We start from the raw sequence: 13,705 nt of genomic DNA on the forward strand, positions 1-13,705 counted from the left end.
TTCGGGAGATCGCCTCCGGCACCCTGCCGGAGAGGGGAATCATCTCCCGGAGGTCTCTTCATCGCCATGATCGCCTCCGGATCGATGTGTGAGTAGTTCACCCCTGGACCATGGGTCCATAGCAGTAGCTAGATGGTCGTCTTCTGCTCATTGTGCTATCATGTTCGATCTTGTGAGCTGCCTATCATGATCAAGATCGTTTATTTGTAATCCTACATGTTGTGTTTGTTGGGATCCGATGGATATTGAATACTATGTCAAGTTGATTATCAATCTATCATATATGAGTTGTTTATGTTCTTGCATGCTCTCCGTTGCTAGTAGAGGCTCCGGCCAAGTTGATACTTGTAACTCCAAGAGGGTGTATTTATGCTCGATAGTGGGTTCATGCCTCCATTAAATGCGGGACGAGTGACGAAAGTTCTAAGGTTGTGGATGTCTTGTTGCCACTAGGGATAAAACATCGATGCTATGTCTAAGGATATTTGTGTTGATTACATTACGCGCCATACTTAATGCAATTGTCTCGTTGCTTGCAACTTAATACCGGAAGGGGTTCGGATGATAACCTGAAAGTGGACTTTTTAGGCATAGATGCATGCTTGGATAGCGGTCTATGTACTTTGTCGTAATGCTCTGATTAAATCTCATAGTACTCATCATGATATATGTATGTGCATTGTTATGCCTTCTTTATTTGTCAATTGCCCAACTGTAATTCGTTCACCCAACATGCTATTTATCTTATGGGAGAGACACCACTAGTGAAGCTGTGGACCCCGGTCCTATTCTTTACATCTGAAATACAATCTACTGCAATTGTTCTTTACTGTTCTTCGCAAACAATCATCATCTTCCACACAATACGTTTAATCCTTTGTTTTCAGCAAGCCGGTGAGATTGACAACCTCACTGTTACGTTGGGGCAAAGTACTTTGGTTGTGTTGTGCAGGTTCCACGTTGGCGCCGGAATCCCTGGTGTTGCGCCGCACTACACTCCGCCACCAACAACCTTCAACGTGCTTCTTGGCTCCTACTGGTTCGATAAACCTTGGTTTCTTTCTGAGGGAAAACTTACTGCTGTGCACATCACACCTTCCTCTTGGGGTTCCCAACGGACGTGTGTCTCACACGCATCAATCTTGTAGGCCATCGAACTTCTTGTAATTATCGGGTAACTTGAAACCAGATGGGACTCGCGTTTTGCGAACTCTTCGAGTAAAACAGGGGAGCCCGCACATCTCCTCTTCGTCGACTTCTGGTGACTGCCGACGTTCCCTCCTTTCTTGCCGTGCCCTAACAACTCGCGCCTGTGTCGATGTATTTCTTGCCACACTTGTTCTTGGCGGGTCCTGTACTACCACTGTTGGTCGTGGACTATTTTGCCTTGGAGCACCTTCAGGAGGTGTGCCTGTGTTTGCGAACGCTGTTCCCATGACTCCAACTCCTGCCATAGCCATGTTATACAATGCTTCCCTCGGATCACCGGGAGGTGGTCTATTTGCCAGTATGAAGGCCTGAGTCACCATATATCCAGCTTCCAGTGTTTTGGGAATAATGTTCCCTCTTGTGTCTATTGACATAAAGGACATGTCGAGATTCTGGATCAAATTTTCCCTCTCGGCTTCAGGTATGTTCTGCAGCCTGGATCTTCCCCTATTACGGGCTGCTCCGTGATTGGATTCCGAAGTTCCTGAATGTCGGCTGAGCTCTGCCCTTCTTCGGCTTGATGCAGAAGCTGCGGCTTTCCTCCTATTAAGCTCAGCTGTTTGCTTTTCGAGTTCTCGTCCATCACGGGCAAGTCTATATTGGTATGCTTGCAATTCTTTGACTCTAGCGGTTGTATTCATCGGCTCTGTACCGTCCATAGATTTTGCGGCTCTGTCCTATGCCGCTTGTGGAAGTTGCACCATCTATCGTTCCGCAGGGCCGACATATTTGGTGCCCAAACCTCGCGTAAGATCAGCGGGATCGACATATGGATTTCCCAAATTATCGAAAGCCTCTGATGTCTCCTCCTGTGGGCGACTTGGCTCCCCAACTACATAAACTTGATGATATTTTGAAGCTTGATCTTTGCTGGGGTTGGTGACACCGTTGCATAGATCGGTGAAGACCTCCCGAACATAAGTAGATATGTCGATGAAGTTGTAGCTATCGACGCTGTCTGAGTCGCTGCTTATATTGGAGTCCGCAAACGACTCGAAGGACATGCCGCCGAAGATCTGGACAAGTTCTCCGCTTGTTGCCGAATTGGCAAAGCGCGGCGACGAGATTTCCTCGGCGTCGATCTTGAACGATGACGATGATCCCGAAAAATCGGAATCAGCCGCCGACGATCCCGACGAAACCGGAACCTCGAGACGATGCGACCCCTCTTTTCCGACGCGGAAGTGGAACCTCCCGAACGTCATCTCCATAGGCTCCTCTGTCCATTGAGTTGCTTGCCACCGAAGACGTCGACGATGTTGAGCGTGCCATCGAGATCAGATCCTTGTCGCCTTCAATTCCCACAAACGGCACCAATTGACAACGTATCGACTTGTCAATGCCTACAGATTGTAGACTAGGGTTTTCAAGGAAGTAAAGGGCAAGTAGATCTCGAAGGTTCAGCCGGAAAAGTACTCGACTGCTATGAAACTAGGGTTGTGTTGACAATGAAATCGATCCTCTCTTTATCCCTCGACTCCCCCTTATATAGGAGGCGGAGCCAAGGGTTTCGTGATGTACAAGTTACAAAATCCGGGAGACTCTTTGAGTTCGTCCCGTAATAATTACAAGTCAATATTCCTACTACAACTCTATCTTTCCAAACTATCTCTTAACTGGGCTTACGGGCTTCATAAACATCGGGTCGTGGGCTTTCAATAAACCCCGGGTACTATCTTCGGCAGGCCCATTGAGAATGCCTATGTCACCATCTGTCATCGAGTCCAGCTGCCGCGATCCAGTCGTCGTGGACTGATGAAGCATGAAGGAAAATTGATGGCACTGTCCAGTACATGATCCTTTCACACACGGAAGCTGATGACTGATCGCACAACATGTACTTAAACGGTGCCAGATTGCATATAAAGTAATTGTGTGGCAACTGGTTTCAGCGTGAAGGGAAGATGTCTTTGGTGTTTTTATGTGCCTTGCAGTGTAGTCCTTTTGCTGGCGCGGACGGGTGCTTGTCCGACTGGATGTACACGAAGATAGCTCCGTAGAGGTCAACGTGTCGCCCCCACCGACTCCCGACTGTTATGAGCATGCCGACCATGAGGACCTCTTGGTCAGGCGGGATCTGCAGTGTCTCCACCCGTCAACGATTAACCTTTGCATTTTGGTTCAGATGTGCTATAAAAGTTATATACTCCCTCCGATTCATATTAATTGACTCCAATATGGATGTATCTTGAACTAAAATGTGTCTAGATACATCCATATCGGAGTCAATTAATATGAACCGGAGGGAGTAGTAAATTTAATCATTCAAGGGCATGAGCAGCATGATAATGCCCCTTACACAAGGATCACTTGAAAGCAAATGATTTGATATATCTTTCCTTGAAATCCGGAAATTATACGATATCAACCTTTTAACTGTGTGCATTTTTGTTTTAATTTTAGGAGCCAAGTTGATTATGTAAGATGGTCAGTATATTATATTAAATTAGGCTTATTGGTTCAAATATCATGGGTATTTCACATCCTGACTACATATTTTCTGAAAAAAGTAGCAATATGCAAAGAAGGTAATACTTGGAGAGCACAAGTAACATGTTCCTAATCAGGCAACCATCTTTGATGCAGAGAATGATTTATTTGTGGACTGGAAGTCCTTGAAGATGGATGGATACAACAGATGCAGAGAACTACATGTTTTCCGGGCATAATGGAAATGTCAGAAGAAATGTTTAACATTGTTATCTGCAGAAAAATAAATGATGGTATGATTTTTGTTTTGGATCATTAATTAGAAGTTTCAGCCCATGTCATGAGTCATGATTAAGTTTGTAAAATTCTTGCTTATGATAGGACTAATATATTGCCAACAGTAGGCTTTTGCCAGTTAGGTGAAGAGTATTTATTATCAGGATGAGAGAAATAATTACATTTACCTTTCACGCTAAAACATTGTCTTGAATTTTTGTACAAAAGAATCTGAGTGATGTTGCTCTTTGATCTATTACACTGTAATATAGACATGGGAGGGTACCTTAGAAAACTCTCCACCTCTTATGATTATGAGAACATAATGCTCTACTTTGTCCACCACTTTAAACAACATTTGTGGTTTCTAGCTTTGCTATTTCTTTTGAGCACCAACGAGTGCAGGGGCTGTGTGCACTGCGGTGCAGGTTTGCCAAACCATTATTTTGTACATATACACTTCGTTTCTAAAAGATAAAAAGTATCAAATTTGGAGAGAGATTTATGTTCTTTCATGTGCCGATTGCAAGACTGACAGAATTCTTATTTGAATGGAAGGGTCCTTTGGATGACAGATAGAGTGCGGTGATATAAGGATGACATGGTATGGTTATGTTTGACAATCAAATAAGGGGATTTGTAACATATTTCTTTCATATGAATTTCGAGCTCTTAACATGTATGAGTGATCTGGGTAGATGATGCTCACCGATTTATTTTTGTAAATTTGATGGTAATTCATCATAGTACTACATGAGGAAGAATATATATGATTTCATTACTATTGTTTGCTATTTGTGTACCACACTATTATCGTGCTTCTGGTTGATGACCGCTATCAATGCAAAGTTCGTATACGCCATGTAAACCCCATTCCACTATGTGAGATTTATCTTTGTGATGGATTAGACTATTTTATAGCTATTTGTTTCAAATAAATAAGGAAAATATTTTCAAACATTTTCGAGACGGTACATATATATAACTTCACAATATAGAAAGTGTGACTTATTTAGTATTTGTATTTGCATTAAATAAGACGTACGTGGCACGTGCAAGCTTACAAGTGGTATCTAAAAATTCACCGCCTTACCTCGTATTATTTCCTTCGCCACTTGGCACACCTGCACCGGATCGACGAGCAGATAGAAGCCATCAGAAAAGATACTACGTATGTTTTTTCTCTGCCCATAGGCTTCATCGGTTGTTTTTCGATTTTTTTATTTATGGCACCCAAATAGGCGGTTGCTTGACATGGTACAAGGAAACCAAAAAAAAAAAAAACACGAACCGACAGTACTAATCCTAGACTTGGACACTACTAGACTCAGACTAGGAAACTAATCAAACAGTTCTCAATAGGACACGGACATCGATCGTTTGGTGTGTGTGTGTGTGTCCGATCGAACTAGTGATGCAGGCCTTGAAGCAGACCTCTGTATCTGCTGACCTTGTCTCGGAGCTCTCCGTCCTCCAAGCTCCTGAACACCTGGAGCGCGCGTACGCCGGCGGCGGCGGCGAGCCTGGGGCTGTTCCAGGGCGGATGGAAGCCGAGGTGGGCGGCGATGCGCTCCAGCCCAACGGGCAACTTCGGGCACTCGGCGGCCATCCCCGCGACGTCGTAGACCTGGTCGCCGAGGAAGTGCCGCACCGCGCTGACGAACCCGGCCACGTCGTTCGGTAGCGGGCAGCCACCAGTGACGATCTTGAGCAGGTAGGCGACGTGGTAGGCACCGGTGTAGGTGACCCACGACAGGCCGCGCCAGGGCCCGATGAGGCCGGAGTAACTCAGCAGCATGGCGCCGAGGCTCCAGACGTCGACGCCGTGGTTCGCGAACGTGTCCACGTCGAGGCCACGACCGGCGAGGTAGGCTAGGGAGTTCGCGTCGTGCGGATCAGAGTGGCGGCGGAAGTCCCGGAGGTTGAACTCCCAAGCTTCGGTCTTGCCGTCGCGGTCGCAGACGGCGATCCCGACCTGGAGCGGCTTGAGGACGTCCACGTTGGCCTTGAGGATGGGGTAGCGCTTCTCGTCGGTGAGGGCGTCTTGGTCCTTGCCGGGATGGTGGACGAGGCCCGGGTAGTGCACGTTGACGGCGACGTACCGGGCGCCCTCGGCAAAGTGGCGGAGCCTGGCCGCCTCTTGGTGGAAGCTCCAGGCCCACACGGGGTGCACCAGGACGGGGACGTGTGGCGCCGGCATGGGGACGGGGTGGTCCGTGGTCTGCGGCGGAGGCACGCGGCCGTGGAAAGAAGCCGGCGGCGGCGGAAACATCGAAAACATGACTCGACTGCGCGTTGCTGTTGTTTTGCTTTCGAAGATCTTCCGCTGCTATTGTGTCAACTTCTTCTGAAGTTGTGAGTACTCCGGCGGCGGAGTATATATAGTACTCTCTGAACAGTTGTAGCGGGAATCGGACACACGGTCCGGATCGGGTGGTAATCGTTGAGCAAATCGATTTCTATGGGAAATACGGAGTCGCAGAAGACAGTATTGTATCACATATGTACTATGTGTTAGAAATTTAGAATTTTTTTTTTTTTGACTGTAACTACGGCGGGCGTGAGCCAGCCTGAACAAATATTCAGCCAAGTTGTCTATGAAGCTTTTCAGCCTCTACAAGATGGGTTCAAATGAACCAGAGTACACGGAGGTTACGAGGGGAGAAGAAGAAATGAAAAACGCACACCACCAACACACAAGACTAAGGAGAGAAAAAAACAAAGTGGCCACCCCACAACCTGGGGACGGTCGGCCGATGAGAATTCTCATCGCGACCCAGGCACAACGATCACGAGGAAGAGCCCCAAGGACATGAAGGAGGGACAACCCAGCTCGAGGACTCGTCGGAGTAGTCGAACGGCATTGGTCCGCCGAGACCCAGCACCGGCACTGCACCATCGACGTAATCGAAGGGCAGCGCGCATCCGAGACCACACTACGCACCGACACCACCTGTGTCGAGGGTGTGGCCGAAGGTCGCGCGCGGCCGAGACGACGCCACGACGCCTGTGTGCCACCGGCTGAAGTCGAAGGGCATCGAAGGCAGAGACACCCATAGATTACTCTCGCATGGAGAACCCGCCGCGCGCCGAAGAACCCCACCAAGAACCCGACACCGGAGCCTAGCACCGGCAAGAAGACGCCACCACCACCACTGCCACGGCTCGCCTCGCAACGGAGAGGAGACCGCACCCATGGCCGCCATCTGCATCACCATGGGGCACACCAGCACAGACAGAAGCAGCGTCCTCCGTAACTGATGGCAGGACAGAGGGGCTCCAAACCCAACCACGACGGCTTCCCGCGTGGGAAGCGCGTCACCACCATGGCCGCCACTGCGAAACCAAGGCACTTGTCAACCCCAGCGGCGAACTGCTGCAGGCTGATGGCTGAGAAAGAGGCGACGACCCTCGTAGCCACGCCACTGACCAGAAGCCGGCACACCGCAAGCAGGCACACGCCGCCCGACACCACGCCGGCCAGCGGAGCCTAGGGGGTGGTGCCACACTGCCACCGAGGCAGGCAACGACAACCACCGCCTCAGAAAAGCCGAACCAGAAGGCCGAGACGCCACCCACCACGGGCTCGCCTGGCCCGCGGCAGGCCTAGCTCTGGCCTGAACTGAAGCGCCGCCCTGCAGCCGCTCCCTCCACCGACGCCTGCCGCCAAGAGCCGCCAAAGCGCCGCCCGGAGGCCACCTTGCCCGCCAGGAAGCAGAAGCTTCACTGCGCCGCCATGAGTCCGACCACAAGTGGCCGGCACCCCGCAAGCAGCCTCTCCGCCGCCCAACACCACGCCGGCCAGCAAGGAGGCCACTCACGTCCGCTGCCGCCGATACGGACGAACGCCGGAGCCTGGGGGCCGCCGCCCTGCCACCAACGCTGGAGACGGCAACCGCCGCAGCAGATCTGGGCAGAGCCAAACCCCGGAAGCAGCCGGACGTCACCGTCGCGAGCGCCCAGCAGCAGCACCTCGAGGCCCTCCACGCCGGCGCACAGCCCCTGCAGCTCCGCCGCCGGAGGCCGCCACCGCGCCGCCGCGCCCCACGCTAGCGCGCCGCCGCGGCTCGAGGTCGGCCGCCCGCGCCGCCACCACCCGAGCGGGGGGAGAAAGGGGCCCCGCCACCGCCGACGCTGACCGGGCTTTGCCCGCCAGCGCGCCCCGCGGCGGCGAGGAGGGGGAGGGAGGAGGTGGGGGGCGAGTGGCGGCGCTAGGGTTTCCCCCCGGTCGCTCGCGGGAGCGACGCGGGAGGGGCCGTCAGTAGGAGTACTGTTCACTTCCTAGCTAGAACATGAAGATCTAGAAATTTAGAATTCACTACCATGCCGTCTTTGGTTCAGATTAGGAGACTAACCGACTCGTTTTGGTGCCAGAAGAAAAAGAGAGATGAGGCTTGTGGGCTCGTGGCGATCCATCGCATCGTTTCTGTTGGAATTTGTGGCTTTAATAATTTACATACAGTATTTACTACGTTATTATACTTCTGATATTAAAAGAAAATATATTCATGATGGAATAATTGAACCGGAATTGTAGTTAAGGAAACAAAATATTAAAGTAAGCCGGCACGGCTATACTAGAACGGCGACTCAGACCTACGTGTTTAGGACCTAATTGATTAACAGTTGGGCTCATTAGATAGATAACTATTAATGATTGTGATTGGTTTAACAGTCACTGAGTTTAATCTGAAAATAGATAAAAATATCTGAAATTTGGACTCTATATAAAAGATCCTCAGAGCATCTTCAACAGGCATTATGTAAAGCGCATGCGCTGAAAAAAATCGCTTATTTAGCGCGCGACAGGCGAAACTACTAATCACGCAAACGCTGTAAAATCGTGTGCGGGGCAAAGTTTTACGCCAGCTCCAGCAAGTTGAAAAACAAAACGCGAGGCTGCACGCGAAGAGCCAACTACCGAGCTAAAACATCTGCAAGCTTGTGGCGGTGCCCCACTCCATTTCCTCCGCAACTCCTTGCAGTGGAACTGATCAAAATCAACTCCCACATATGGTATAACATTGGATCATCAAGATCAGCAAACAAACATAACAACGTGTGGTCACAAATATAACACTTTTCAAGGCTATTCTTTATCTCGAAACATGTCTTAATAGTTAATACACATACCCGCAGCCAAAACCCTTTTATAGGGTGACTGGACTAGTAGCTCGGGACAAAACCCCAAACCGAACCACACAAACAATGTCGAAACCAAATATTGTCCGAATCAAACACAATAGAAACAATCCTAGATGGCCGACAACTTGATCTGGCTAAAATAAGTACTCAATCGCCAAATAAATGCAGTAACTTAACAAATTTAGTGCTAACGCGAGGTCCTTGGCTAACCCAAACAACAATGGAGATGTTCTGAAGTTTGGATTCATCTCATCTTCGGGGGAGGAATCTCAACGCCGAACTTCAGAACATACTATGACTGAACTTTATTGGTACTACAAAGAAAATCAAATGCTTGACTTGACCCTATGTAAGTGTAGTAGTACCAAATTAATCTTGAGGCTTGAAAGACAGGATCGAAACGTTCAATGACGCGAAGTCCAACCGGCGGGCGCATCAGTCTGTTGCACGAAACACTAAAGATAAACTAGATGGTACCCCGCACGTTGTTGCGAGATTTTGTACACATAGAAATTATAGACTTACAAGCTGATTTTTATACATGTATTGAGTAGTGAAGGAAACTTTAAAGAAAAGATTATGCTAAGTGCCTCATAGTTGTCGCGATCGGGATTACCACAACCACAGAATATCTCCCATATATTAGAAGTCTCAGATTACAAAGTAAATGGTGGCAAGTAGCCAACTAAAGATCGACTTTGAAAAAAGATGAGTGGCGTCATTCTTAAGATCGACTTTGAAAAAGCCTATGATAAAGTTAAGTGGTCTTTCCTTCAGCAGACTCTCAGAATGAAAGGATTTTCTGATGAGTGGCAAGCTCTAATCCATAACTTTATTTTTGGAGGAAGTGTCGCCATCAAAGTCAATGATGACGTTGGTAGATACTTTCAGACAAAAAAAGGTTTACGGCAAGGTGATCCGCTATCTCCCATACTATTCAATATAGTGGCAGATATGCTTGCGATCATTATTGAGCGTGCTAAAGCTGATGGGCAAATTGAAGGGGTGGTTCCTCATCTAGTGGATGGTGGGTTATCTATCCTTCAATACGCCGATGATACAATCCTTTTTATGGAACACAACCTTGATAAAGCACGAAATATGAAACTGATCTTATCAGCTTTCGAGCAACTATCAGGTCCGAAGATCAACTTCCATAAAAGCGAATTGTTCTGTTTCGGTGAGGCCCAAGACGAAGCCAACCTGTATGCCGAACTTTTTGGCTGCAGGTTGGGCCAGTTTCCAATCTCCTACTTAGGTATCCCGATTCATTTCCGGAGACTAACGTTGGCAGAATGGAAACATGTCGAGAAAGGTTGCAAAAACGGTTGAGTAGCTGGATGGGTAAATTGCTATCCCTTGGTGGAAGATTGGTACTCATTAATTCAGTACTTACCAATATGGTACTGTATATGATATCATTTTTCCAGATTCCTAAAGGAGTTTTGCATCGTTTGAATTATCTACGATCAAGATTCTTTTGGCAAGGGGATAGCGAGAAAAAGAAATACCGGCTAACTAAGTGGGAAGTTGTGTGCCGACCAAAGGACCAAGGAGGGCTAGGGGTTCATGACCTACAGGTTAAGAACACAGCCTTACTTAGTAAATGGTTGGCTAAATTGCTCACTGAGGATGGGGTCTGGCAAACCATTCTGAAGAGAAAGTATGTTGGCTCAAAAGCAATATCCCAGGTATCATGGAAACCAGGGGATTCTCACTTTTGGGCTGGCCTAATGACGACGAAGAGACACTTCTTCCCATTTGTTTCTTTCTCCATCAAGGATGGAACACAGATTAGATTCTGGGAGGATAAGTGGCTCGGAAATACATCTCTCCGAGAACAATATCCGGCCTTATATAATATTGTGCGTCATAAAGGAGACACCTTAGCTAAGGTCATGGAGTCTTATCCACCGAATATGACTTTCAGAAGGAATCTTATTGGAACAAGGCAAGCATCTTGGGATGCCCTGGTGTTGGGGTTGGCATCTATCCACCTAACACAAGGGCCGGATGAACTTCATTGGAGTCTTAATGTGAATGGCAAATTCTCAGTTGATTCCATGTATAAAGCTTTGATCCAACCTATTGGGCCTGTTTCTAGTAATAAATTAATTTGGAAGATGAAGATACCTTTAAAGACTAAGGTCTTTGCTTGGTATCTCCGTCGAGGGGTCATCCTCACCAAAGATAACCTTGCTAAACGCAACTGGCAAGGAAGCAAAACGTGTGTATTTTGTCATCATGATGAGACAATTAAACACTTATTCTTCCAATGTCGGTTTGCCAAATCTATATGGTCAATCATCCAAATGGGTTCTACCTTGTATCCGCCACGTAGCGTTGCCAATATTTTTGGCAACTGGCTAAATGGGATAGATCATAGGTACAAAACTTTTATTAGGGTGGGAGCGATTGCAGTAATTTGGTCGCTTTGGCTATGTAGAAATGACAAGGTTTTTAATAACAAAAATATTACTCTGTTGCAGGTTATCTACCGGTGCACCAGTTTGCTCCGTTCGTGGTCGTCACTTCAGCGTACGGAGGATCGCGGCCTCTTTATGGAGGTGTGTACACGGTTGGAGGATACGGTGAAGGACTTTGTTACCCTACATGGGTGGCAGCATAATCGCAGAATTGCTCCTCCTGATTCTTAGTTTTCCGGGCTGCGTCCTGAGTATTCCTCCTTTGTTGTTTACTTTGTCGCTTCTCTATAACTTGATACCTTTGGTTTGCGGCTGTGTGCATCTCAGTTATGCAGAGGCCGGGTGTAATGCTTAAACCTTTTAAGTAATGAAATCGCCCTTTATCAAAAAAAAAAGTAGCCAACTAAAATGTGTCTGAGACTACTTGTGAAATGCTGCTCAACGTTACAGTTTATCCTGATCCTTAGTACTCAATGTATGAAGAACCTTGGAATAAAAAGGTAAGAGTTAGAAACTTGAATAAATATGATTAGCTACCACAAATAATTTGGAGCTGTATTAACAACGAATGACCATCTGAAAGTGGATTAACAACAGATAATAGCATGGAGTACATATATTACAACAATGCGTAATGAGGACACTACAATCATATATATGTTAAATGGAAATATCATAACAAAATTGAAATCTTTTTACAACAAAACTATGTGAAACTTGTTTTAGCTGTGAAGCATGGAATTTCCTGAAAGAGGTAATAGTACATTTAGTTGTGAAATCTATTTTGAAGAAAATTTGAAAGAGGTAACAGATCGATAAAACTCAAACCACTGACCTCATCTTCTTAAACTGGTTTTTGCTTGATAAGAAACAACACAACGCATCTTCTCTTTTCCTGCATTCTGCTAGAAACAAATGAATGCTACGCATTTAATTAACCAATGCATGAACGAACAAAGAAGACAAAATCGCATAGACTGAGGTTAAAAAATAGTTATCATACCTTCTCCAAATGAGCATGATGATGCTTAAGTTAAGATTTTTTTCTACGGAACCTAAATCTAGCACCCATATGTATCTTCCGTAAGTAACTTATTTTTACCTTGGTGAATCATTCTTGAATCAGTCAATAGGAATTCTCTTTACATGTGTGTTGCAATTAAAAAAGCAGGTTCGATCGTAACATGCTACTCCGTATTTAAGATGTTCATGTATTAAGTTATGCAAACTAAAACACATACCTTGAATTTTGAGCTCTAATACAATGACCTGTTTGGAAGAGCACTTGTACATTAACCTGTTGGAAGGAGCAGAGTTTATGCTACTGTCAGAAACATCATAGATCCAAATTCAGAGGAAAACCGGCAACACAACAAAAAGTAGAAAGGCTTGATAGGGAAGAAAACAAAATTAAAGCTACTACCAAAACAAATCCAATCCAGGTGCAAGAAAAGAAGCAACGATGATGCTCTGCTTGTCAGTTTTGGCGAACACTTGGTACCCATCGTGCCATTTGAAGTCATTACTATTTCTGAAAAAGCATGAGCAAAACAAAGGCAAATCAGCTACCTTGTGGTTCATGGGGAGGGACGATGGTTGGAGCGCACAGAACATATGCTTCCTCAGCTTCTTCACCGGCTGCATCCACGCAGTCCATGCGGGGGCAACCATAGTCGATAGAACTGGTCGCAGAGTGTTGATGGGAAGGAGGCCTGGCGCAGAGCTGTGCGGATTGGGAGTGAATTGGGAGGCATATATATAGGCAAAAACAGGGAAGCTGAAAGGTGTGTCTTGGCTTTGTAGGTTGCAAAGTGGAATCGAGGGAGAGGGACAGTCAGCTTCGCTTGATCGAGAACATGCAGCCATGCAGGTGGTGATTGGTGAACGGAAGAAACTTCAGGAACTCACCTGCCTGGCTTCATCGTCGGTTACATATACTTGAATCGTCGTTCGTTTCTAGAGAAACACGTGTAGAATCTATGAGACGAATACAGAAGGATTATTTCCTTTCAAATAAAAAATGAATGTCGTATAATTTGCTGAAGTGGCAAGCATGCTTAGGTGGACATCCTGCATGTAGAGGCTGAGGTGCATGTGCTTATCAGTTTATGCAGTTTTGGTGGGACCGCTGAGGTGGCATAGTTGCATGTTGAGAGAAATAAGATAGTGGGGATGAACTTCTTAGTTATATAGGATTCTTGTGCTGGTGTCCGGTCGAA

The 13,705-nt window shown here is 46.8% G+C and overlaps 1 protein-coding gene and 1 long non-coding RNA gene across 2 annotated transcripts; one reads left to right on the top strand and one right to left on the bottom strand.

The window, feature by feature from the left end:
• The first annotated feature begins 3,799 nt into the window (after positions 1-3,799).
• Positions 3,800-4,699, top strand: LOC124683333. Its single transcript, XR_006996639.1, has 2 exons — positions 3,800-3,932; positions 4,474-4,699. It is a non-coding gene; the product is annotated as an uncharacterized LOC124683333 (long non-coding RNA).
• A 624-nt stretch (positions 4,700-5,323) lies between these two features.
• LOC124656195 (probable CCR4-associated factor 1 homolog 11) lies at positions 5,324-6,196 on the bottom strand. Its single transcript, XM_047194986.1, has one exon. It carries the CDS (start codon positions 6,194-6,196, stop codon positions 5,324-5,326), a length of 873 nt encoding a protein of 290 aa, XP_047050942.1.
• Positions 6,197-13,705: the final 7,509 nt, after the last annotated feature.

Source organism: Lolium rigidum, chromosome 1, assembly GCF_022539505.1.
Source record: "Lolium rigidum isolate FL_2022 chromosome 1, APGP_CSIRO_Lrig_0.1, whole genome shotgun sequence".
In the NCBI taxonomy this organism is placed as follows: domain Eukaryota; kingdom Viridiplantae; phylum Streptophyta; class Magnoliopsida; order Poales; family Poaceae; genus Lolium; species Lolium rigidum.

Excerpts from the sequence above, each read along its gene's own strand:
- LOC124656195 (XM_047194986.1), bottom strand. The coding sequence starts at position 6,196 with ATGTTTTCGATGTTTCCGCCGCCGCCGGCTTCTTTCCACGGCCGCGTG.